The sequence below is a fragment of the Pygocentrus nattereri genome, chromosome 7 (genome assembly GCF_015220715.1).
Source record: "Pygocentrus nattereri isolate fPygNat1 chromosome 7, fPygNat1.pri, whole genome shotgun sequence".
Lineage (NCBI taxonomy): Eukaryota > Metazoa > Chordata > Actinopteri > Characiformes > Serrasalmidae > Pygocentrus > Pygocentrus nattereri.
Window position 1 is genome coordinate 575,614 of NC_051217.1, and position 27,912 is coordinate 603,525.

At 43.0% G+C, this 27,912-nt stretch overlaps 1 protein-coding gene across 1 annotated transcript; it reads left to right on the forward strand.

Annotated features, from left to right (window-relative positions):
• The first annotated feature begins 511 nt into the window (after positions 1-511).
• On the forward strand, positions 512-27,824 carry edc4 (enhancer of mRNA decapping 4). The gene is made up of 29 exons (XM_017717148.2): positions 512-705; positions 5,386-5,545; positions 5,781-5,892; positions 6,053-6,152; positions 7,872-8,058; positions 8,231-8,378; positions 8,836-8,940; positions 9,045-9,154; positions 9,444-9,527; positions 9,718-9,813; positions 10,032-10,131; positions 11,616-11,796; positions 12,101-12,167; positions 12,411-12,505; positions 12,669-12,859; positions 13,140-13,216; positions 13,434-13,566; positions 15,005-15,516; positions 15,842-15,943; positions 16,339-16,482; positions 16,623-16,656; positions 17,521-17,701; positions 18,082-18,237; positions 18,596-18,711; positions 20,321-20,486; positions 20,822-21,008; positions 21,874-22,093; positions 22,373-22,536; positions 25,196-27,824. Exons 1-29 carry the CDS (start codon positions 618-620, stop codon positions 25,377-25,379), a joined length of 4,200 nt encoding a protein of 1,399 aa, XP_017572637.1. The 5' UTR covers positions 512-617; the 3' UTR covers positions 25,380-27,824.
• The last annotated feature ends 88 nt before the right edge of the window (positions 27,825-27,912 follow it).

Consider the following 27,912-nt stretch of genomic DNA (forward strand, 5'->3'; position numbering starts at 1 on the left):
GTCTTTTTCCCCCCAAGTTTCTCATGATTTACTCTGAGATGTAAATAAAGTCGGTCCCAGTGGTCTGATGGAAATGATTAATCATGCTTGGCATGATTGGCAGCGATAGGAATGACTCTAAATGACTTTACATCTCGACCATTTAATTCTGCATGAATCTGGGGGAACACAGTGGAATCTCCATTCCCTTTTTCCTGTGAAGTTTGTTTTTTGGAGGGTTAAGGGTTTGGAGGGGTTTTTATTCAGACTGAGACGGTGATTAATGGGAGTCTGTGTCGTGCTGATAGGAGCTATTTACACCACTGGAACCGGGAGTCATGGCTGTATGATTGTCTCACTGCCTGTATGAGGGGCCCATTAAGGATTTAAGACCCCTGACTCTCAATTCCCCCCTCCCCCACACACCCCTCCCTCCCCCCACCCATTCACAGCAAGGCTGCAGAGCATCTACAGACGGCGCCTGCGTGAGGGCGGAACTGAAAGATCGGCGCTCTCCGCGGCGGGAGTGAAAGAGCAGGAGCACCAGCGGAAGTGGGAACGCAGTGGCGAGCTGTTCGGAGGGGCGCCGCGGAGAGAGAGACCCACTGAGGCGGACATTCCAGCCGGCTGCGCTCCTCATGGCTTCCAGTTCCAACATAGATATAGAGGGTGCGACGCAGCACCTTCGAGACATCCTGAAACTGGACCGACCCAGTGGTTCAGCCGGTAGGTTCCGGGGAACGGGGCGGGTGGAGCTCCGCAGCTAGCTTAGCTTCAGCGCCCGCGCCCGGCTGCGGCCTCTCGGCGCGGAGAGCCCCCGCGTTGCGGCTCCTGCTGCTGCTCAGCGGCCGCTTCGCCGACACGGCCGGAGCGCCGACGCGGCTCTGCCCAGGCCGCGAGCTGTTTAACTGGACGGGTCGAAATGAGAGGCGGAACCAGCCTGACTGGACTAAGCTCAGCCTGCTAGCACAACAAGCTAACATCTGCAGCAGCACAACTCGGTAGTTCGGACGATCGGTCAGATGGAGGGAGAGATACTTAGATACGTACTTAGATACGTACTTAGATACGTACTTAGATACGTACTTAGATACGTACTTAGATACGTACTTAGATACTTGGATAGATACTTAGATACGTACTTAGATACTTGGATACATACTTGGATAAATAGATACTTGGATACATACTTGGATAAATAGATACTTAGATACATACTTAGATAAATAGATACTTACACACTTGGATAGATACTTGGATACGTAGATACTTGGATAGATACTTGGATAGATACTTGGATAGATACTTGGATAGATGGATAGATACTTAGATACTTGGATAGATGGATAGATACTTAGATACTTGGATAGATACTTAGATACTTGGATAGATACTTGGATAGATACTTGGATAGATACTTGGATAGATACTTGGATAGATACTTGGATAGATACTTGGATACATACTTGGATACATACTTGGATACATACTTGGATACATACTTGGATACATACTTGGATACATACTTAGATAAATAGATACTTAGATAGATACTTAGATATTTACATAGATACTTAGATACATGCTTAGATAAATAGATAGATACTTAGATACATACTTAGATAAATAAATACTTAGATACTTACATAGATAGGTAGATACTTGGATAGATACTTGGATAAATATATACTTAGATACTTACTTGGATAGATAGATACTTACTTGGATAGATAGATACTTACTTGGATAGATAGATACGTACTTAGATACTTGGATGGATAGATACGTACTTAGATACTTACTTGGATAGATAGATACGTACTTAGATACTTGGATGGATAGATACGTACTTAGATACTTGGATGGATAGATACGTACTTAGATACTTGGATGGATAGATACGTACTTAGATACTTGGATGGATAGATACGTACTTAGATACTTGGATGGATAGATACGTACTTAGATACTTGGATGGATAGATACGTACTTAGATACTTGGATGGATAGATACGTACTTAGATACTTGGATGGATAGATACGTACTTAGATACTTGGATGGATAGATACGTACTTAGATACTTGGATGGATAGATACGTACTTAGATACTTGGATGGATAGATACGTACTTAGATACTTGGATGGATAGATACGTACTTAGATACTTGGATGGATAGATACGTACTTAGATACTTGGATGGATAGATACGTACTTAGATACTTGGATGGATAGATATGTACTTAGATACTTGGATGGATAGATATGTACTTAGATACTTGGATAGATACTTGGATAGATACATACTTAGATACTTGGATACATACATAGATACGTAGATACTTGGATAGATAGATACGTAGATACTTGGATAGATAGATACGTAGATACTTGGATAGATAGATACTTAGATACTTGGATAGATAGATACTTAGATACTTGGATACATACATAGATAAATAGATACGTAGATACTTGGATAGATAGATACGTAGATACTTGGATAGATAGATACGTAGATACTTGGATAGATAGATACTTAGATACTTGGATACATACATAGATAAATAGATACGTAGATACTTGGATAGATACATACTTAGATACTTGGATACATACATAGATACGTAGATACTTGGATAGATAGATACGTAGATACTTGGATAGATAGATACGTAGATACTTGGATAGATAGATACTTAGATACTTGGATAGATAGATACTTAGATACTTGGATACATACATAGATAAATAGATACGTAGATACTTGGATAGATAGATACGTAGATACTTGGATAGATTGATACGTAGATACTTGGATAGATAGATACGTAGATACTTGGATAGATAGATACGTAGATACTTGGATAGATAGATACGTAGATACTTGGATGCATGCTTAGATAAATAAATACTTAGGTAGATAGATACTTGGATACTTGCGTAGATAGATACTTATACTTAGATACTTGCATAGATAGATACTTAGATACGTACTTAGATAAATAGATACTTAGATGCATAGACAGATTGATACTTAGATTGATACTTAGATTGATACTTAGATTGATACTTAGATTGATACTTGGATAGATAGATACTTAGATACTTGGATACATACTTAGATAAATGAATACTTCGATAGATAGATACTTATACTTAGGTACTTACATAGATAGATACTTGGATACTTGCGTAGATAGATACTTATACTTAGATACTTACATAGATAGATACTTGGATACATACTTGGATAGATATTTAGATACTTAGACACATGCTTAGATACTTAGATAAATAGATACTTAGATACTTGCATAGATACTTGCATACTTTGATACTTGGATACTTGGATAGATGGATATTTAGATACTCAGATAGATACTTAGATACTTGGATAGATGGATATTTAGATACTTAGATACATACTTAGATCCTTAGATACTTAGATAGATACTTAGATGCTTGCGTAGATACTTAGATAGATAGATACTTAGATACATACTTGGATACAAACCTAGATACTTAGACACTTAGATACTTACATAGATACTTAGATGCTTAGATACTTAGATAGATACTTGGATAGATACATAGATACTTGGATACATAGATACTTGGATACATAGATACTTGGATACTTATACATACTTAGATAGATAGATAGATAGATAGATAGATAGATAGATAGATACTTTATTGATCCTGAAAGAAATTTAGCAGGTGCACAACACTATAACAGTAAACGGGTCTAGACATATAACAAGAGTAAATAAACCAGATCCTCTCTACAGGCAGATATACAAATAGAAAAAATCTAAAATCTATAACCTGAGATGAGATGCAGATGAATAAACACAGGATAAGCATGAGATTCAGCCCCCCCCCCTTCTCTGCTGGTCCCCCTGGGAAGAGTTGAAGAGCCTGATGGCTCTGGGGACAAAGGATCTCCTGAATCTGTGAATTGAGCAGCTCTGTGACAGCAACCTGCCACTAAACCTGCTCCTCCTGTCCCTGATGATGGTGTGCAGGTTGTGGCCATCATGCTCCATAATGGAGAGCAGTTTGTGTAACGTCCTTCTCTCAACCACCTTGACCACAGAGTCCAGTTCCACACCGACCACTGACCCCGCTCGCCTGATCAGCTTGACCAGTTGCATCTTGTCTAGTTAGGCTAGGTTAGTTCGGATGAGTTGGTCGGTCAGTCGGTTAGGTCAGTTCGGATGAGTTGGTCGGTCAGTCGGTTAGGTTAGTTCGGATGAGTTGGTCGGTCAGTCGGTTAGGTCAGTTCGGGTGAGTTGGTTGGTCGGTCGGTCGGTTAGGTTAGTTCGGGTGAGTTGGTCAGTCAGTCGGTTAGGTTAGTTCGGATGAGTTGGTCGGTCAGTCAGTTAGGTCAGTTCGGATGAGTTGGTTGGTCGGTCGGTCGGTTAGGTTAGTTCGGGTGAGTTGGTCGGTCAGTCGGTTAGGTTAGTTCGGATGAGTTGGTTGGTCGGTCGGTGGGTTAGGTTAGTTCAGGTGAGTTGGTCGGGCAGTCGGTTAGGTTAGTTCGGATGAGTTGGTCGGTCAGTCGGTTAGGTCAGTTCGGATGAGTTGGTTGGTCGGTCGGTGGGTTAGGTTAGTTCGGGTGAGTTGGTCGGTCAGTTGGTTAGGTCAGTTCGCATGAGTTGGTCGGTCAGTCGGTTAGGTTAGTTCGGATGAGTTGGTCGGTCAGTCGGGTAGGTTAATAAATGGTGGATAAATAACGGCTCTTAAGATGTTTTATTTACGCTGAAGTTTATTTGCATTCTGTCATGTTTTCATTTCTAACGCAGGATGAAACATCGGAAGTAGAAGGGCAGGATTATATTTCATAGTGTTCAGTTAGATTACTAGTTCCGTAAGATGGTCAGCTATCCTAGAGTTTCCTGTTAGTGTTAGTTAGATATGTGGTTCTAGGAGCTAGGTAACGCTAAGCTAGCCAGCTTTTCATATGTGAAGAAAGGCCTGTGAACTGGCTTGATCCCTTTGATCAGGTAGGTTAGTAGTTTGGTGAAGTGAGTGAAATAGCTGGAATGAAAGGTTTTGGATTCCAGAGCAGATTACAGACCTTTTTCAAGAATATTGTCCAGTGAACTGTGTTTTACACATTCAGTGCTATATTGTGTTTAATTCAACGTTTGTTTGAAAAGTCAGAATGTAGTTTTCAGTGAACATGAACTGATATTCTTTTCAAAAATCTTGTCCTATTCCGAATTCTTACAAATGGATTTGGGAATTTGGGAAGCTCTTTATTAGCTGGCTAGATGCGTTAGAAATTGAAATCCTTGGCTGTCAAGTGACAAGAACTGGTGTCTGTGAGGGTGGTGGTGGTGGTGGTGGTGGTGGTACCAGTGGTACCTGAGAGAAACCTTGTTTGCTCTTTCGACAGAGGCCAGTTCACCAGTTGAGAGCCAAAGAAAAACCTCCTTTAATGGAGAGCTGAATGGACTGCTGGGAGCTGATCTTATTGGAGCAGGAGTTCGGACTGCAGTGGTGGAACCAACGGCTCACAACTCGGATAAAATGAACACACAAGACATTCAGACAATGTAGGTTTATTCTTTTTTTTTAATTTGAGAAATTTGTGACACTTATGCATTTTAATAGTTTTGTGTTTCATATTAAAGATCAAAATGTTTGTATTCAATAAATAACTGTAAAGATGTCTTGGTCTTTAAGTGGTCTGCGTCTGTATTGTGTTTGTCAGAACTAGACGTATTTGTAACGAGTACTAAATGGCATCTTTATTGATTCGTTAATGTGTGCATATCATTTAATCCTCAGTTCCTTGTCTGGGGATGATGGCTCTACGTGCGTTGCCATCACTGCTGGCAACGTGGAGATTATCGCCAGCCGTGACTCCAGTATTGAGAGTAAAGCTCGAGGGAGCAACAAGGTGAGTTCATCCTTTCGAAAGTTCTACATTATAAACTTTATTCATTACTGATATGGTGTGTGTGTGTGTGTGTGTGTGTGTGTGTGTGTGTATATATATATACACACACACACACATAAAATATCCTGAACTTTAATTTTTATTTGCTCATATCTTGCAGGTTAAAATTCAACCAGTGGCAAAATATGATTGGGAGCACAAGTATTACTACGGCAATCTAATAGCAGTGTCTAATGCATACTTGGCATATGCCATTAGAGGTAAGTGCATGTGCACAAACTTTGCCCGTCTGGCGTTTTCTCGTCTATACTGCTCTGCAAATCGGGCATTGATCTGGTTTCAGCGTCCAAACCAAGTTAACTTTGTCTGCATGTATTAACGTAGCAGAGTTTTCTATTGATTAGACACTTTACGGACAAAATCCTTTCCCCCTTACTTGATGATGTTACACTTAGACTTGGCTGTTTGAAATGCACTATGCCCAAAAGTATGTGGACACATGACTGTGGCAATTGTATGAGCCTATACTACAAACCATTAGCATTAATATGCAGTCCCTCCCTTTTGTGACTGTAACAGTCTGCAGTCTTCTTGTAAGGCTTTCCACAAGATTTTAGAGGGTGGCTGGGAGAATTGCCCATTTGGTCAAAAGAGCTTTTGTCCCAGTTCATCCCAAAGGTGTTCAGTGGAGTTGAGGTGAGGACTCTGTACAAGTCACTGCAGCGTGTCCTCACCAAACTCATCAATCCATGTCTTTATGGACCGTGCTTTGCCTTCTCCAGGCTGTTGCCACAAAGTTGGAAGCATATAATTGTCTAAAATGTCTTTATGCTGTGGCATTAATATTACCCTTCATTGGAACTAAGGGGCCTAAAACTGCCCTATACTATTATCCCCCCTCCACCCAACTTTACTGTTGGAACTATGTGTTTGGGTAGGTAGGACTTAGCATCTGCCAAGCCTAGATTCGCCCGTCAGACTGCCAGAGAGTGAAGCTTAATTCATCACTCTAGACAAGATTTTCACTGCTGCTGTTCCAGGGGTGGGATGCTTTACGCCACTCTAATCAATGCTTGCCATTGCACATAGTGATTCTAGGCTTGTGTGCCCATGTTTGGCCGTGGAAACCCGTTTCATGAAGCTCTTGGTGGAGAGTTCATGTAATGGTGTTTCTTCCAGAGGCAGATGCCATGTGTTTCAGCGCTCACTGGCCTCGCTCTGAGTTTACATGGTCTTCCGTTTGTGGCTGAGCTGTTCTTCCCAGCAGCCTTCGTTTTATAATAATAATATAACTTTATAATAATATCAATTATAATAATGACCGGGGCAGGTATAGTAAGACAAATTTCACAACCCGACTTGTTTTGAAGATGACGTGCCACGTTTTAGAGTCGCCTTCTTTGGCCACATCGTTTATATATGAGAACAAAACAGAATAATTTAGAATTCCAGAATAAATTCCTGGAATTAGATTATGTACTGTACTGGTTTTGGAGCTCAAAACTGGGACAGTAGAAAAACTCTTCTTCATGCTGAACCTTTAGTGCTTGTAACATGTTGTACTAGTTTTTTTTTTGTAGTAGAGCCGATACCATAATACTTACAACTGAATTTAGCTGTGGTAAAATAGCCTGTAACTTGTTTCAGGTAAAATAAGATCACACCGATTTCCATTCCTGCATTTTATTTATTCTAAACTGCGATTAAATCGTTTATTTCCAACAGTCTTAAGTTACAGACTTGCTTTAATATGCTTGCGAGTTACCCTGCTTGACCTTATTCCCTTATAATGTGCTTTTGTTAAAGGTCTTCTGTATTAATACCTTATTTTTATTAGGTTATTATGCATTTATTGATAAATTAGTGTAGCTGTTTTTTCAATATGCATGTTTAACAGTACCTGAATCTTGATTCATGAATCATGAGCTGGAAATATTACTCATTGTAGAGATTATGTACAGATTTTTGTGCGTTTGCAGGCACCAACAACCATTCTATGATTCGGGTGCTGCGGCTGGGCTCGACAGAGCGGACCCTGCTGAAGGGCTTCACTGGGGCAGTCACAGATCTAGCCTTCGCGCACCTTGACTCTAACCTGCTGGGCTGTGTGGATGAGGCTGGTAACATGTTCATCTGGCAGCTCACCGGCCACGACAGCAAAATACAGTATCTTTCTTTACCAGAATAAGTTTGAATGATTGACCGTTCAGTTATTTGACCTAGGCCTGTCCCGTCTGGCGTGCACTCTTACAGTGAGTGAACTTCATTAGTAGAATTGTGAGAGTTTGTTAGAAAGGGAAGAAATGCTGCCTTGTCGAACCTTAACCATGTCTCTCAGAGACGAAGTGATTGTGCACATCCGGAGGCCTGAGGACACGCCGCTGAATTCCAACCGCAGGCTCATCTGGTGCCCCTTCATCCCTGAGGACAATGAGGAAAACCCGGAGGACTCATGCCAGACCCTGGCCCTGCTGCATGAGGACAGGGTAAGCAGTGGTCTTCTTTATTTACTTTAAAGGGGCTGTTAACTCTAACAATTATTAAAAATATCCCAGTTATTCTAAAGGTGTGTAACTTGATTGTTACCTGAAACGTATTGTCATTTCAAGTAGACTTAAAAGCTAGAAAAACAACTGCTGCCTGATTAAGACTGTGGGCATTTCAGACTTTGTGGTCATTGACAGTGGCATCACCATAAACAAACTGTTGATAGAAAACTGCTTTTTGCATCTCGTTATTCCTGACAGAGGAAATATAAAATCTCTCACTCAAAACGATCACTGTTGTTCTTCCATTGACCATCAGTAGTATTCATTCAGGACCCTATAGCAATCGAAAACAAATCGAGGGGAAGAAGTCGACGCTGTCATCTGAGTCTCTTTTTTTTTTTTTTAAAGCTGTCTCTTTACTCACAATGTCTTCATTTGGCTTGTCTGCCTGTAGGCAGAGGTTTGGGACCTTGATATCCTCCGTTCCAGCAACAGCTCATGGCCTGTAGATGCCACAGAGCTTAAAGAAGGCTTCATAACCATTAAAGGACACACAGCGGTATTAATCTCATTAGCTTCTTGTATGCTTTCAACTTCACTGAGTTGGTGAATACAGTGATTAGTGTGGTGCAGCTCATCACTGCTTTTTCTGCCTTTGTGCAGCGCATCAGCGAGGGAGCTCTGTCACCTGATGGCACCGTCTTGGCCACGGCCAGTCACGATGGTTATGTCAAATTCTGGCAAATCTACATCGAAGGACAGGACCAACCGAGGTACACCTACCAAATTTACTGCCATGGCTCTGTAAGTTAGCTTTATGAAGAGGAAGATGTATAACGGTTGATTAATTGCTTTTGTCAGTTTACCACCTGGTAAATGACAGGATTTAATATTTATCTCCTTTATCATTTTTTGTGCAAGCTTGTGGAAGTACAGCTTAATATAGTTACTATTCTACCTCTCTCATGTTGTCTGTTTGAGGGCGATTCTGTTTCTGCTTGAATTCGTAATGGTCAGTTTGCAATTCTCTCATTATTCACTTTGACCCTTTCTGTCCTGAAGATGCCTACATGAGTGGCAGCCCCATAACGGAAGGCCTCTTTCCTGCCTCCTCTTCTGCGACAACCACAAAAAGCAAGACCCAGAGTACGTGACTGCACAGCCTAGGAGCTCCAGCTCAATCACCAGGAGCTTCAAATCCTGATTAGAAACTAATAACAAGAGAATTTCTTTATTGGTGGTAGGGAATGTGAAAGCAGGCTTTGTAGTTTTTGATTGCACAGCGTTAGAATGCATGCTGCTGCTCATATGTGCTGTTTTTTTTGCTGCGCTGTAGAGTGCCGTTCTGGAGGTTCTTAATCACAGGAGCAGATCAGAACCAGGAGCTGAAGATGTGGTGCACGGTATCATGGACCTGCCTGCAGACTATCAAGTTTGTTCATTTTCTACAAGAAAATCTTGCCAAAAGTTTACATAAGCTCTAAGATGCTGAAGGATGTTAGTTCAGATTGTTTCTACAAGCAGCCAATTACTCAAAATTCTTTTAGGTAACCTATAAAACTGTCAAGTGCAAGATGGAAGATTTTCCAAAATAACAGCAGGTCTTTCCCTTGATGGCCACAAGCATTCTCGTTGTTTTCTATGTTCCAGGTTTAGTCCTGACCCGTTAAACTCTAGTGTCCTGCCCAGCCTGAAAGCTAGTCTGGATCTGTCTGCTGAGTACCTCATCCTCACAGACGTGCAGAGAAAGGTCTGTGCCTTCTTATCCATTATTCACTCCACTGCTGTGAAAACACACTCACTCACACTGATTTTAATGGCTTGCCATTTAACGTGGCTTGCTAGACAAACTGCAGTACCTGCACTACAGCATGAAATTTTAATGTTATAAGCATCACTATAGAGCCAAAGACAGGAGATTTGCTGTTTATGCGGATTGTTTGCTGCAGAATATTCATTTTGAAACGCTGTCTTAGCAACTGGCAACATAAGGAGTCATTCTTTTTGCTGTTAATTACATTAAAGTTTAAACTTTTAAGGGTCTGGGATCAAGTCACCTGTCGATATAGGGGTGTCTGTTTAGTGTTATAGTAATTGCTCCAGAAAAGGAGTCGTGTTCAGTTTACAAGTTATTTCTCTTAAACTTTAATGGGATTGTTTTGAGTGGTCATCTCACTAGTGGTTACTTACACAATAGCCAAAAGTATGCGGACGCCTGATCGTCACACCTGTATGAGCCTGTTACAGACTTCGCTCATTTGTGCCCATTCAGTCGAAAAAAGCGTTTGTAAGGTCCGACTCTGATGTTGGGAGGTCTGTTCAGGTCATTGCAGGTCCTTCACATCAAATTGGTCAAATCATATCTTTATGGACCTCGCTTTGGGCGAGGGGTGCGTTCGTGCTGGAGAAGGAAAGGACTTTTTCCACAAAGTTGGATGCGTATAATTGTCTAAAAGCTCTGTCTATGCTGCAGCATTAACGCTACCCTTCACTGAGACTGAGGGCCTGAGCCCAAACTCTGAAACAGCCCCAGGCCGTTATTCCTCCTCCCCAAAACTTTACTGTTGGCACTGTGCATTTGCATAGGTAGATCTGGGGTCAGTTAAACCCAGGTTTGTCCATCGAACTGCCAAATAACAATGTGATTGATCACTCCAGAGAACACATTTCAACATCACTCCAGCTTTTGCTCGCCTTCGTGCAAATTGATCTTAGGCTTGTGTGCAACGGCTTGGCCATGGCAACTCTTTTCATGAAAGTCACAGTGCTGATGGTGCTATTAGAGGCAGTTGCTATTAGAGGCACTCTGTCAGTTTGCATGATCTCCTGTGTCGTGGCTCAACTGTTGTTGCTCCTAGATGTTTCCATGTTACTGTACAAGTTACAGTGACCATCTCTTACATGTACTGTTACAATAAAAAGCAATTATGATTCTGTAATGTGTGGCTTTGTACCATGTTACCTGCAGCAAACTGCTGTTTAAAAAATATTCTTATTAAAATCTCAAGGGCGTAGTCCAGGGGTCAGCAACATGCCACTCTTCTACTGCCCTGTTGCGGCTCCAGGGCAGAATCAGATTTTTAAAAGAAAAGATCCTCCTTTGCAGTAAAAACAAGCTTTGCTCGCCGTTCTAATACAATTTTAACAATAAATGGTATTAAACGGTCTTCTTAACATTCGGGTTGCTGACCCCTGGCACAGACTAATCCTAGATCTGCACTCTTGACTCTGCAGGTCCTGTATGTAATGGAACTGCTCCAGGATCAGGACAAGGGACGTGCAAGCTTCACTGCTGTCTCAGAATTCCTGCTCACGCATCCTGTACTGAGCTTTGGCGTCAAGGACGTCAGTCATGCCCGCCTGCGCCACACCGAAGTCCTTCCCCCGGATGAGGAGAGCGAAAGCATGACTGCAGGTTAGGTCTACTAGTTCTAATGAATTGCCTTCATTAGTGTTTTAGTGGGTTGTTTTGCTACAGATTAAGGCAGAAATTAACAAACTGATGTTTCTTTTTTTTGTTATTATATTGTTATTTCTTATATATAAGAAAGTACATTTAATTATATACAGCTTAGTGCCAGACTGAAAAGCATTTTGGAGGAAGGCTCCCTGTTAATAGTGAATTTATTTCAAAGCTAGCTTTAATCTCTGTCAAAAAAAAAATTATACTGCAGATTTTGTGGAGAGAAAAAATTATAAAATTTTTTTGGTGTTCACAGAAGGAAGCCAGGGACCCTCAGCGTCCAAATCAGGAATCCAGATCAAGCTTTACTGCGTGCATACAAAGTGAGTTGATTGGACTGCCCATAATTTCTACAAATTTTGAGCCAAACTATCATGTTTATCCCCGAGGCCTTGCATTGTAAATAAAATTCTCATTAGCCTGTACAGCTCAGGGCTTCTGCTTATATTTAGCGATGTGAGATCCTAATCCTTTCATGCAGGGTCATGAAATTTTCATTGCGTTCTGGCTGTAAACTTACAGTGAGAACAAGCAGCAGTTTTGTAATACTGGCTCCTGGCCCACAGGTCCCTCCAGGACGTGCAGATTTGGTTCCAGCCCAACCAGGGTGCTGCAGCCTCCCTCTTCATGCCTCCATGCTCCGGCTCCCAGGATGGCTTTGGTACGGCTGCGGATTATTGCACACTTGATTACTTTTCTCCTGGCTCTAACCGCTAATCTCCCTCGTAATACCTGAACTGAGTAGAGCTTAGTTCCAGGATTTTCTGCTGTGTGGGCTATATGCCCGTGTCTTTTGCTCTGATTTTTCTGTTTATGCTCTGCAGGTTTTGCAGATCCTCTGACAGATCTGAGCGTTGAAGCACTGAGCTCGGATAAGGAATCCGGCGGAAGTGGCTCGCAGAGCGACTTGTGTAAAATCCCTGCTCTGCCGGCTCCCGCTGATTTCCTGAGTCCTGCTGGCTCGGCCATGCCCAAACTTATGACACCGGACGCCTTTATGACCCCCAGTGCATCTGTAAGCCACTTGTTCGCTAGCCATGTTCCATAAGCTTTATTTATTACTCTATTTCATCTGGAGTCTGAAAATGTAAAGTTTTTACTGCTGATTGAAATTTAACTTGGTGATAGCAGAACTAAACTAATTCCTTTCAAAGATGAAAAACAATGATATTAATTATATATCTTCTTTGATTTTAAATGAAGGATGGTTGTTTGTTATTCTTGTTACATATGTATTAATTTAGCATGCTTTTATAATAATGATGTCCATCTGTTCTGTCCGTGTTCACCATCAGGTGCCAGCCTCCCCTGGCAGCAGTGCAAGCAGCTTGACTATAGTAACAGCCATGAGCGGCTCAGACAGTGGTGCAAGGTGGGTACCAAGTATTATAAAACATTGGTTCAAAGGTAAAATGTGTTTATAAAGTGTTTTGAAGGGATGCTTCACCCATACAGTGATACTGTAGCTGATGATTGCATAATGCTGTGATATCAGTGCCGATCATTATTAGTCATGTTAGTATCATTTTGTTGACCCGTCGCTTAATAAATAAACATTTTAAACTCTGTGTCTTCTGGCTCTTCTACAGGGCTGCGGAGGACCTCACACAGAGCCCTAAGCTGTGTGCAGATGGAGCCAGCAACAGCCTCGCCCTGAGTGCCAGCACCAGCAGCCCAAGATCCAGCTCCATCCTCATCTCTAGCCTTGGTGAAAACATCCAGGTACTTTATCCAGCCAGCACCGTGTACTTGAACGAAGTTAAAGGCACAGCCTATGAAAGTAACTTTGTTTATGGACTTAGAGAATTTATACAGTCATTATTTTCTTGGATGTAACTGCATTTAGACCTGAGATGGTGTTTTGATATCACTCTTTACAAATAATGATATACGAAACCCTGTTGTGGTCCCAGGGCCGTATTACAGAAACCTGCTTAGTCACTATGACAGTTTCAGCTAAGGCTGAAAATGTAGGGTAGTAGTTATTATAACATAAAAGTTCCTAAGTTCATGATCTTATTCCCACTGCAGATAAGAAAACAGTATTTCAGAAGCATCCAGACTAGACAAAATGTTCTGAATACTGTCCAAACCTTTGAATAACCCCAACTGTGTCCTGACTTGTAGTTTAAGCTTCCACCTTTACTCATGGCCATTTTACTGAAAGAGAATAGCATGTGGTTGCATTTATTTACATTACCAAATATTGATGATGTAAATAATTGGTAATATAAATATTCAGTTGTGAATATTAAGTAAGTACACTTAATTAAATTCTACAGTTCATAAAAATGAGGTTAATTCCTGCTGTTTGCATCTGGTAATGTAGATAAAATCTTGGCAAATAAAATATTGCAGCAATGGCAAATAAAATATTGCAGCAATGGCAAATAATAAGGAAACGGCATTAAACGTGTGGCTCTTTATTAGCAGGAATAGCAGGGCGTATTACAATAATAACAGCACTCACAATATTCTTAACTAGATGGATCAGTGTTAGTAAAGCTTCCAGTCCGTCACTCTTTAGTTTTGTTTTCTCATTTTCTGCGCAGTAGCTGTCGGTATTATAACTTAAATGTGTTTATTTTGATTGCATTACCATTTTAGCTGTGCTTGTATGGCTTGGCTGCTTGGAAACAGTCATAACAATTGATCTATTGACCTCCTTTAAGTGAATTAGGGTAAAATTCCTAAGATTTTCTTTGGTAATATGAATTTGAAAGATGTCACTTTGACCTAATCAGATCTTGACTTAGGAGGTTTTTGTGATACGACCAGTACGGATTATTTCACAAAACAGGGTTCCTGGGTTAGATGGATAACTGGCCAGTAGAAGGAGAAGTCAGGGACCTTCCTACTGCGTAATCTCACCTTTTGGCGTTTTATCTAGCTAGTAATTCTCCTGTGTAACAGCCTGTCTGCTGCTGGCTCTTGCATTTAGAGTTCTGCCTTTGAATTTAACGGAAGCAACACGCCCTCAACCCTTTTCTGTTCGGCACCTTCTCTCCTCACCTCATGTGCCTCTCACCTGACCACACTTCAGGGTTTTTCTCCTCCACTTGTCCGCTCACCATCTCTCTTGCGCGAGGCCTCTCTGTTATGTGAGGCAGCCTCCTACACTCATGTGCTTCCCCTCCCCTTTCCGCTCCCTCCTACGCAGGTGTTGCCCTCACCGAACCCTCCCCTCTCCCTGGACCTTCAAGCTATTGAGCCCATCATCCTGCCCCAGGCCTCCCCCACCAGGGCCCGTTCCCCAGACGTCATTTCGTCCGCCTCCACAGCCATGTCGCAGGACATCCCAGAGATCGCCTCGGAGACGCTGCAGAGAGGTCTGGGGGGCACAGCAGCTGCCGAGGCACGCGACCCACTCCAGGGTCTCCATGCAGACAGCATGGCGTCGGCTGCCTCAGCCCTGCACCTGCTCTCGCCACGAAACCGCAACAGCTCCGAGCACAACTTGCTGCCGTTGGAACTGGGTGGAGGAGCCGGGGACAGTGAACAGAGACTCAGCAACACGCCATCCCTGTTGGAGACGGCGCTGTCGCAGGAAAACGCCGCTGCAGCAGCTGCTGTCTCTTGTCCTGATAGCGGTCCGAACCGCAGCTGGCCCGCAGCACCGGACATCACACGTGAAACGCGCAACAGTCTGCGGGACAATGGCCTGGGAGACTGGTAGGTGATGTTAATGATTGACAAGTAACCAGGTTTTGATGTGATAGTTGGGAATAGTAAATGGGAAAGAGACTTTACAGAGAAATAGAATTCATGGTAAACAGCTTTCCAGATAACATGAAATAATTTTATGTTTACTTTGTCTTCTGCTTTTAAATTGTTAAAAATTAAGGTTTTTCCAGGGCACAAATACGGCAGTAGGCTGCAGAACAGCAAAATCCTAGATTAGTTGTTTGTTTCAAGGTTTTTGTGGAGCATATTCTCTACCACAGTAGTAGGACTGCTGAGCAAGTCTGAAATATTGACAACGATGTTAAATCTCCAGCTCTAGAGAGGACCTGAAGGAAAGGCACATGTCATCCCCGTATCACAGACGCACCTACCACCTTACCCAGAATGACAGCCAGGATGCCAGTGCAGAACAGAGGTAGGCAGCACGGCAACCCCCAAACCAAGCAAGCACGTGGGGCGTTCTCAATAAAGTAGCTACAGTGCACTTTATAAAACGGGTCGATATGGTTTTACTTTCATTTGCAATTTGATTCAATGTGACCACCTGATTTTGATGGAAAGGCAAATCCAGCCAGCTTGCTTGCTTCCTTGAACCATCACAGTTAGTCTCAAGCCTTCTTAACTGTGATTTAACTGGTTCATTTTCTGCAGTCGTTTGACGTCCATGATTAAAATTAAAATGTGATGGCACGAAATAGAATTTGTTAAATGTCTGTAAAGTAAGACTTTATTCAAAATTGCTAACATATACATATACGAATAAACGTTAGTGTGACTGATTTTCCATGCCATGTCCGTACTGTTGGACAGTGATCACGATGACGAGGTGGCCAGTCTGGCATCATCCTCTGGAAACTGCGGCTCTCGAGCCTCTCACAGGCTCCCTGTGAAGGACTGGAAGACCTCACCTCGAGGCTCGCCAAAACTCAAGCGCAAGAGCAAGAAAGATGATGGGTAAGCTGCCTGCATCAGTTTGAAACTTGTACATGCAGAAGATAACTGCTGAGTGCTGCAGCATGTGTTTGTGCAGGTTACTGTGATGGGAAGCGCGAGTACCCCTGACTGTTAACTTGTCGCTTTTGTTTCCTCGCTAGTGAGTCTTTGCAGTGCAGACAGGCGGATAACCAGGTAAGATCATTACAAAATGAAGCCAAGAGGAGTAGAGGAATTCAGATCTGTACATTTGTTTTCCTCTAGTGCCTGAAGTGATGAATTGTGTTATGATTTGTTTTTGGTAGAAGTTGTCATGCACTTGTTTTACATGCTGCTTCAAATTACTCGCCCTGCATAATTTCTAGACCAGGAGTGTGTAGCCCTTGTTCTGGTACGTTGCACGACTTGGTGTTTTCCCTGCTCTGACACACCCACTAAATCCGGTAATTTCCGGGGCAGTCGTGGGCTGGAGGTTAGGGAACTGGCCCTGTGACCGGAAGGTCGCCGGTTCGATCCCCAGCGCCGACAGTCCATGACTGAGGTGTCCTTGAGCAAGACACCTAACCCCCAACTGCTCCCCGGGTGCCGTGGATAGGGCTGCCCACTGCTCACTGCCCCCTAGTGTGTGTTTTCACTAGTGTGTATGTGGTGTTTCACTTCACGGTGGAATTTCCCCGTTTGTGGGATTAAAATATCACTTCACTTGATTGAACCCAGCTGTTAATTAGGTGCATTTTGACAGGATAATGATCAGACTGCACTGGACTGCATTGGATCCTTCAGCAATTTAAAACCCCTGCTCCAGACACTACACTCAGTTTTAATTTTGATTTCATTACACAGAAATAAGCCCTGCCCTGTTAGGGAACAGAGATGAGGGCACATTGTTGAAGTCAGTAATGTAAAGCTATTGAGGGAAGCTGATTTGTCAGAGCTGTGGTTAATGTTCCTGTGAAGACCTAGATGAGCTCCAGCATAACCCATAAGTGTTCTGGGATCAGAAGTGCCCTGTGAGTCTTTATGGCATATAGTCTGCATGTGTCTCTGTTCTCGGTCCAGCTGAGCGCAGAGGTGCAGGAGGAGCTGCTGCTGCTGCTCAGGAGCCAGCAGAGGGAGCTGTCTGAGCTGCGACAGAGCCAGCAGGAGCTGCTGCAGAGGGTTACGGGCCACATGGACGCTGTTCAGAGCTCCATTATGGCCCACGTTGAGCATGTCTTGCTCACGCAGCAGGAGCAAGAACGTATCCTTCCACTAGAGGGAACCTGTTGGAAAGGGTTTTTTTTACAAAATTTCTATAGAGTGAAGATAAATTAGGCTAATGAGGCCTGAAAACACTGCAGATAATAATCAATAAGAACACTTTCTGTTATCGGATCTTATTTTAATCTTTTAGAGAAGAATATACTCTGTATTGTACAGTACGTTTTGATTTTGGTGGCAGTTGCTTTAATTAATGCTTTGAAAAATGCATAATATAATGATGAATCAGGAAAGTCACATTTCTGAAGTCTGTTATTAAAGCACCATGTATTCAAGTTAAATTACTCTGCTTAATGCCTTTCTCGGGGATTGGTTTCAAACAATGTTTGGAGGTTTGTCCATGACTGACTGTTGTGTCAGAAAGGAGAATTGAGCGAGTGTTGGCGGAGGGGCATGCGCGTAGCCAACAGCTTCAGGAGCACATGGCCCAGCAGCTGGCCCATACTCTGGGCACCACACTCTCTAGCCGCCTGGACAAAGTGCTGCGCGAGGAGATGAAGAAGACCGTTCCACAGAGTAAGAGCCATCTGCTGACCGTTACCGTTCAGTCATACTCTAACTATTCTTTTTTTTTTTTTTTTTTTTTTTTTAATTTTATTTGTCAACTTAAAGGGATGAGGCTAGCTGATTGGGTGCTAATAGTGCTGATTAATAAAGCTCTTAGTATTTTGGCTCAGCGATCCCTTTAATAAGGAAAAGTAATCATTTTTTATTCCTGGTTCTCTTATGCGCTCTAATAGTTCTCAGCCTCAGTCCTACGCACCACAGAAAGCACTCACACTGCAATAAGAACCACTAAATTATTGAAGTAAAGGTTTTGGGACCTGGTTTGAATGGAGGGATGTTTATAATGTTACTGTTTATTGTGGTGCAGCAATTTCAAAGAGTCTGGAACCTGTCACTGGGCAGATGAGTAACACTATCGCCGCTAAGCTGACCACAGTGGAGGGAACACTAAAGGAAAACGTCATCAAAGTTGTCAAGTCTAAGGTGTGTCTTGTAAGATTTTCTCACGCTGCATGTCTTGCAAAACCTTCATAGTCAGCCTGGAGTTATAACCCTGGTCATATTTCAGTGCAGTTCATCTTTCAAAGAGCTGTTTTAAATTCTTGTTTTCCTGTTATGACTGAAGTGTAATGAGTTTTCCTGTGACTTGTTTTTTGGCAGAAGCTAAGTTAGATGTGTTGTGCCATGTAGTATTTGTTGTTTTGTGCCAGTTCACTTTCCAGAAGCAATGCATCAATATGCACTCACCGGTCACTTTATTAGGTACACCTTGCTAGTAAAAGGTTGGACCCCCTTTTGCCTTCAGAACTGCCTTAATTCTTTGTGGCACATTTTCAACAAGGTGTTGGAAAGAGATTTTGGTCCATATTGACACGATGACCTCACCCAGTTGCTGCAGATTTGTCAGCTACACATCTATGATGCGAATCTCCCGTTCCACCACATCCCAGAGGTGCTCTATTGGATTGAGATCTGGTGACTGTGGAGGCCACTGGAGTCCAGTGAACTCAATGTCATGTTCAGGAAACCAGTTTGAGATGATATGAGCTTTGTGACATGGTGCATTATCATGCTGGAAGTAGCCATCAGAAGATGGGTACACTGTGGTCATAAAGGGATGGACATGGTCAGCAACAATACTCAGGTAGGCTGCGGCATTTAAACGATGCTCAATTGATACTAAGGGGCCCAAAGTGTGCCAAGAAAATATCCCCCACACCATCACACCATCACCACCAGCCTGAACCGCTGATACAACGCAGGATGGATCCATGCTTTCATGCTGTTTATGCCAAATTCTGACCCGACCTGAACGTCGCAGCTGAAATCGAGACTCGTCAGACCAGGCAGCATTTTTCCAGTCTTCTCTTGTCAGATTTCGGTGAGCCCGTGCGAATTGTCTCAGTTTCCTGTTCTTAGCTGACAGGAGTGGCACCTGGTGTGGTCTTCTGCTGCTGTAGCCCATCTTCTTCAAGGTTCGACGTGGTGTGTGTTCAGAGATGGTGTTCTGCAATCCTTGGTTGTAACAAGTGGTTATTTGAGTTCCTGTTGCCGTTCTATCATCTGGAACCAGTCTGCCCGTTCTCCTCTGACCTCTCACATCAACAAGGCATTTTCGTCCACACAACTGACCGCTCACTGGATATTTCCTCTTTTTCTGACTGTTCTCTGTAAACCCTAGAGATGGTTGTGTGTGAAAATCCCAGCAGATCAGCAGTTTCTGAAATACTCAGACCAGCCCGTCTGGCACCAACAACCACGCCACGTTCAAAGCCCCTTAAATCCCCTTTCTTCCCCGTTCTGATGCTCGGTCTGCACTTCAGCAAGTCGTCTTGACCACCTCTACAGGCCTAAATGCAGTGAGCTGCGGCCGTGTGATTGGCTGATCAGCTATTTGTGTTAACAAGCAACTGAACACCTTTACCTAATAAAGTGGCCGCTGAGTGTACTAATTATATTATAATATATAGAGAACCAAGACAGTTTAAATATTTCTTTCTCCGCGCGGTGTAATTAACTGTTTATCTGAGAAACGCACCTGCTGTAAGTGGATAAAGTCACGTTTCTCCCTTTTTTGATGTTTCTTCCTCAGAATACCACGGATGCGATTGGTCGGGCTGCAGCCGAGGCCATGCAGGGTCCCATCCAGGCAGCCTACAAAGATGCCTTCCAGAGCATTGTGCTCCCTGTGTTCGAGCGTGGCTGCCAATCCATGTTCCAGCAGATCAATGACAGCTTTAAACAGGGAACCCACGAGTGTAAGAACCAACAAACCTGAACGCTCCTTTTGAAATCCACAGCCAAGCCTGCGTGGCTGCATGGGCCTGCTGAGAGATTTTTGGTATTTGTTTGTTTATCCAAGTGGAAAGATATGCGTAATAAGTATATTGGGGAATCGAACAGATGGTATGTCATGGTCTTATCTGAAATCCCCTGTTTTAGAGAATTTTACAAGAGGTTAGATAAGAGAATTAAAACACTTGACCTGCTGTGGAGTCAGTGTTGTTCTCCCTGCCCCCCCCGTCTGTCTGCTTTTGTGATGGTGTTATGATTTTAAGTGGATTGCATTACTAATGCCTCTCACCCTCAACAGATATTCAGCAGCTGGAGACGCATGTCAAGAACAGGAAGCAGCGTGAGCAGGATACACGAGACCCTGTTATTGGTCAGCTACAACAGATGATTGACACTCTACAGAGTTCCCAAGATCAGCTGGCCACCACTGTAGCAGCAAGTGTGCGCTCTGAGGTTCAGCACCAGCTCCACATGATTGTGGGAAAGTAAGCCATGCACGCCGATTATTTAGTGGAAATTTGATTTCCACCTTCAGTCAGAAATCAAAACTTATTGAAACTTCAGTGAAGGGCACTGCTTAGAAGCGCAGATTTTTTTCTCTTCTCTTCTTTTTCTTCATCTTTTCCTTTCTCATTATAATCTTTGCTCTGGTTCAGATTGATTTGGTGCTTAAGGCGATGTGTAAATATTTAGTATGCAGAAGCCTGCTTAAGCTTGGATTTAATTTCTGCCAATAAAGCCTGTTTGTCTCTCTCACAGTGTTTTGCTTTATGTAGTATTATACTTGAGTTGAAGACGCTTATTAAAGTCTCCCCTTCCAGTGTTTGTACTGTGGTGCAAAAACAATTTATAATTGCAGTTTTGTACTAATTTGCTTTTGTATTCACTTAGCACAGCTTTAAGTAATTACTGTATCAGCCTTATGAATACTAAACCAGTGATTCCATCTGGAGCCATTACAGAGTTTAAATCCATGTGGTTTTGTTCAGCTGTAAATACTGAACACGCTGTAACACATCTCTCACGTTTTGAGTCAGCAGTTTGACTTTTAATATGAATATTCTAGGCTGAACTTGTTTATATCAGTATATCATTTCCTTTTTACCTCTCCTTATGACTTATTTGAGATTCTGTGTACAGCGTTATGTAGCAACATATTTGCTCTGTTAAGTTACGAGGTGCTAGTCTAACAAACTCCCCTGGTGCAGTTTTGCAAAAGGACTGTACTGAAAGCCAATGTTGCCAGTAAGTGTGATGCATTACATTAGCCTTGCTTGGTATCCCTGTAACTGAGAGTGATTCTGGCTCTGCTATATCACTGTGATCTTTACTGCTATGATGTGTTTGCAGTTTGCAGGATTCAATCCTGACGCAGGTGCAGCGCATCGTAAAGGGTGAGGTGAGCCTGGCCATGAAGGAGCAGCAGGCAGCCGTCACCTCCAGCATCATGCAGGCCATGCGCTCAGCTGCTGGGACCCCTGTGCCCACTGCCCACCTCGACTACCAGGCCCAGCAGGCCAGCATCCTGCAACTGCTGCAGCAGGGCCAGCTCAACGAGGCCTTCCAGCAGGTCAGAAAAGTGGCGTTGATGCATATTATGCAACATGCGTGTACAGACAGAAATCAGAGTAGGCCTGTAGTTCTGATCCTGGAGGGCGCTGCTCAAACATGCTTACAGAACACATTAGCTGGACGTTGAGTCTAGGAAATCCTCTGTGCGGGAGTAAGGGCTTTTAAGAACAGATGGATGTTTTTGGTCAAGTTTAGTTTATTCAGTTTCAGGTTAGTTATTGACCTATGCAAGCGTAGCACATTAATTTTATGAACCTGACTCTTCTTTTACCTTTAGGCCTTGTCCGCAGCTGATTTAAACCTAGTATTGTATGTATGCGAGACCATCGACTCGCAGCAGGTGTTTGGCCAGCATCCATGCCCCCTGCACCAGGCTGTACTGCTCTCGCTCATCCAGCAGCTCTCCACCAGCCTGGCCACACGCACAGACCTCAAGATCAGGTCAGTCTCTCTGTATTCCTGTTCTGTCTTCGGCTCTCAGCACACGGTAGTCGGATCATTTACTCTTCAGGTATTTACGGAAGAGGCAACATCCCTCTCACCTAAAGCAAAATGTGTTTTTGGGCAGGTGAGTGTAAATCTGTTAAGTGGATTTTATGACTCTTTGTAAATTAGGTGTAAGGCAAGGTAGCCCTCAATCCAGTGGCAAGGATGCTTTAAGTGTTTAGTATCAGTCTCTAATCCTGGCTGCCTGATTCCTCTGATGATGACCTTGAGTAAATGGCCATTGCGCTGGAACTCCCAGGCACGATGGGCAGGCTGCGTCGAGTTGGATTGAACTAGGCTTATTAAAGATCTCTCCAGGCTGGCCAGGCTAGATATGTGTGCTGAGGGAGAACTGCCGGCCTCCCTCCAATCACAGCCTAATGTTCTCCTCACATGCTGCCAAGTCCCTTTACTGCTCTGCTACGGAAGCCAAGGCCATCTCTGAATTCCTCTCACGGATGTGGCTGTATGATACTGCCCATAGGATCGTGCGTTACTATGTGTGCATTGTTACTAATTAGGCAGGTGCTTTAGTTTCAGTGAAGTTGTGGAAGATTCTGACGGATATTAAAGGTAGCCTGTGGAAGCCTTGATGTGTGGAAGGGGTTCTGTATTTGATGAGGACCTGAATAGAAAATGTATTGAGCCATATGCTTTAGCTTTCTTTAATTATCTTAATTAGATCAGCTGCTGAGTAGGAGGGGTTGATGTGAATCACAGGGTCAAAATGTGAACATTGCATTTCTACAACATGAGAGGCTAATGGCTTTTAAGCCTGAAGATTACCCGTGAGAACTCAGCAGCAAGGGTTTAAATGCATTGGAACAGGCTCTACAGATGTGGAATCAGAACAGTCTGATGCAGGGCCTCTGAGCTTAGCCATCTGGAGCAGGACGTGGCACACAGCACTGAGAATGTCAGGCTTTTTTTATTTTTAAAATCTGGCACTTTAATCTTAGCAAGTGCTTGTAAGGTAATTAATATGACCTCTGTGTACCCTGCGCTGGAAGATGAGGGAGCCCCCACAGTATCGGAGAGTAAAGTCGTTATACTTGAAAGGCAGATGGTGAATTTCCCCCCATTTGGACAGGTGGCATTTTACTAATCCTTTACCAGGTTTTATCAAGCCCTGAATGCCTAGAGACACAAAGGGAAAAATGCTTTGTCCCAGAATGGCGTTTAACAAGCAGCAAACAGCCTCTGTTAGTACAGCTGTTAAAAGATTGTGGACTCTATGCTAAGTGTGTGTGTGTGTGTGTGTGTGTGTGTGTGTGTGTGTGTGAGAGTTTAATCAGGGCATATCAAAGATCACTACTGCTTCTCCAATTCAATATTAATTGCTGGAGTGCTGTCTCAGTGGAAGGGGCCTCTCGAAAGTAATGAGATTAGGCTTCAAAGCAAACTAATAACGATCTGAAAAGCAGAGATTAAAGGAGATTGCTCTACCAGAAAAACATGATGGAAATGATAGGAATTTCATGATATACTGTTACTTGATATTTGAGTTATAGTACCAGTAACGTCAGCCATGTACCAAGATTTAAGCCTTTTTGGCTATAATGTTACTGTGCAAAGAGGCCTTATTTCTTTAATGTCCAGTCAGAATTTTAATGCCCATTAACTCGTTTTTCATCACATTTAACAGAGCACTGCACGGAGGCTTCCACAGCTAAATGCCATTTCACTATTTCATTATTTTTTCAGTATTTTACAGTTAAAAACTACAGGGATTTTATTTTCCCCATCTCCAGAGTTCAGTCTTAAAAGTTGGTTGCATTTGCTGCCGCTTACAGTACCAAGTAATCCTGAACGCGAGTAACGTTGGGCTCTGGGCTCTGGGCTCTGGGCTCTGGGCTCTGGGCTCTGGGCTCTGGGCTCTGGGCTCTGGAGTGGTCAGACCATTGTTTTAAGAACATCAGCAGCTTTTTTGTATTCAGAGTTTTTTCTTATTTTTGTCCGTTTCCTTTTCTGGGTCGCAGCTTCTTGACAGCTACACTTTTTTTCTAACTCATAGTATTGAGTTGTCTTCTCACCGTAGAGAGAAACACCTGTGGGTTTTTTTCCCTCCTCCTCCTCCTCCTCCTCCTCCTCCTCCTCCTCCTCCCTCAAAAATGAGCGATTTAATTGACTGATGGTAACAGTTTTGAAGCCCAGGTCTTGCAGTGTTACAAGTCCCATTTTCTCTGTATCTTCTAATAGCTTTAGACTGCAGGCTTCAAAGGAAATTCTCTTATTTCTTAAAAACAATCTCCTGAAAAATGAGTAACGTGGTACTTAATGTGTGCTTTGACTGGCTTTTGCACAGGACTGTATGTTCTTACATTAAATGATTGGCACAGTGTTGCTTTTTCAAACGTTGGAGCTGGAAATGCAGGTGTACCTAATGGATTTTGCTGATTATAGTTGCTGTTCCTTATGATGATCCGATCAGCGGCAGTAGTGCCTGTGTTTATTGGATATTGCATTATTCCACTGATGCTGTGACGTCCACAGGTGGTGATATAAGCGTTGCCAAATCATGATGAGATTTAGACGGGAAAGATTTGCTGTATTATGAGACGTGATGCTGCTGACTGTCATGTTAATTTTGATGCAACTGTTTGTGTCTGTACAGTTATCTTGAGGACGCAGTGATGAACTTGGACCACGGGGACCCGGTCACCAGAGACCACATGAGCGCGGTGTTGTCCCAGGTGCGGCAGAAGCTGTTGCAGTTTTTGCAGCAGGACCCTCACAGCCCCCAAAGCAAGCATGCCCGCCGCCTCATGATGATGCTACAGGGCCTGGTCAGCCACTAGTGCCCTGTGCTCCTGTTTGGCCATCCTGATGTCCCTCAGCACCTCCTTCTGCAATCTTGGCGACGTTCACGCACTTCTGCACTGTCCCCGCTGCCTGTACAGCTGACCACGCTTTGCTGAGTAGCACAGACAGCCCTGAGTGGCTTTCATGATGGGACTTGTAGTCCAGACCCAGAGACCGTAATGTTCTGTATGATAACACTGCACTACATTTCCTTTTGAGCCCTCAGTTGCACCTCTTCTTTCAGATAATAACCCTCGTGGCACTCTCGATCCAGCTTTTCTGTTCTGTTGTTTTGAGCTCCATTTTCGTCATCATATGAGAAAGTTCTACACAAATCATAGGAGCTTCTGTGTTATCCTCACAAGACCATGAGACTTTTAGCACTGATTTTATGTTTATAAACTCCTTTCTTAATCAAGTCATTTGTGTTCAGAGGAAGCCACCATATCTGACTGCAGCCAGCATTGGAGACGTAATCCATACATTTTGCATCATTTTAGACCACAAATGATTGCAAAAATGGGGAAAAAGGGTCCTGCTTTGTCAGTTCGTTCTCATGTTAAAACGTCTTTTGCCAAATAAGCAACACTTGGTTTATGTAGAAGCTCAGATTTTCCAGTGAAAGGCATTTGGCTGTTTAACTTGCAGTGTTCAGGTTGGGTCTGCAGGGCGTAGACGTTTATGTGGCGCTTATCTGCATCGATATTCTCTTGCTATTTTTATATGCTGGTTCTCTGTGGTCTTTGTGATGGTCTTTTTTTCTGTCTGCAGCCTTCCCTCAAGAGCGCTGTTTCTCAATCACTTTCATCACACAGATTTAGTTTTGTTGTTCTCTCGGCCCCCCTTTACTTGATTGATGTTGAGCAGACCGACTGAAACCAGTAGCGATGTTCAGCTCGGCTGATTGTATTTGTTTCAAGCTGAGCGACGTTAATACGCTTGGAAACGCTGTTAAGTCAGAGAGAGGATACTGCTTGCTCAGTGGAGTAAGGACACCTTTACAGAAAGTGCCTTATCAGCTTATTGCTCATTGGTAATCCCTGATCCTCCATCACATGGGCCATATAGCTTTTTTGTTGTTGTTCGAGCTGAATGTCAGATCCCTATGCGGTTTTTCGTTTTAGCTGGTGGCGAAGGCTCTGAATGGGGTGGCCAGATGTTGATGCAGAAGTGTTTTTTTGTTTTTGAAGTGCTATAAATAGATTTGGTCATTGTTGGGGTTGTTCTTGTCGATGTTCTCCCAAGTAATTTTGCGAGTGCTGTTTAAAAGGCGAGTGGCTCCGGTTTATTTTTTTATTTATTTTTTCTTTCTCAGATTCATCTCCATCCGTATGGTTCCTCGTCTTCTCCCCTACGTAGCCTAAATGCGAATGACGTCTGGCTTTACTCCTGTTCAGATTTATTGATTGTGGGGATCTGGAGCTGCTATTAGGGATGTACTAATTTGAGAATGCTGGCATGCCCCTGAGGAAAGCCATGCACATTGGGATTAACATGCCTTTTGCCCCGAGGTTCTCAAGGCTGGTTGTGTTGGCCGTCAGATATCGGTTCTGTGTAAGACCCACATTTATCTCGTTTTCTTTCCTTAGGTCATTTATATTATGACGGTATGTTTTTGTGCATCATCTCTTTAAAAAAAACAAAAGAAAAAAAAAAAAAACCCAAACGTGGTCGAATAGTTTTTGAGTTTTTGTTTCTCACGTTTCTGTTCAGAACGCCCCTCGTGTTGTCCGCTACAGCAGAGACTCACCTTAATCTTCTACCGCAGCTTTAGGCAGGTAATCGCCGTGTATAATAAATAAACTCACATGGTTTTGATGCTGTTGAAATACTGTTTTAGTAATGTTTGATACCGATCAGGGTTAAGCGTCAGTCATGCAGATGTGAATGTCCGAGGCTTGCACATAAATGCTCTATTAAACTTGTTTTTCCAAGTTCGCGTTTAAGCCCTAGCTCTTGTTTTGTGTACAACGAATATGGATCATTTGTAATTTTTCCATTGTTTTCAATTTTGGTCCCTGTGCTTGGATTATTATGTTGTATATTTTACACCCATTTCTTTTACCCTAGATGTTTTGGAATAAAAAAAAAAAAAATATTTTGTTCAGTAAAATGTTTGATCATTCATTTTGCCTCCAAGAGCTCGATTGGTATCGATCAGTTTACCCTGTATGAGACGGGAATAGTAAAGAAGGTGTTTACTGTAATCTGACATCTGCTGTTCTGTTTGTGCCAGCTTTGGACATTTCTACAGATTGGATATTTGGCTGTTTAACCACCTGAATAAATTGTGGTGCTGCTTTAATGTTGTAATACCCCGCTGGTTATATCCTTGTGTTGCATGTCTTGTTCTCATGCAGCTTTAAGTTTAAGAAGACAGCACCGTTCTCTGAGTGGTGGCTGCGCCTGAGCAAGTAAAGCCATATTTACCACCACGCTGACTTTGGTTCCTGGGTGCTTTTTTCCTTCTTCCTTCATTCCAGATGAGCTTGACTAACCCCCCCTGCCCGTTTCCTGACTCGGTACTTC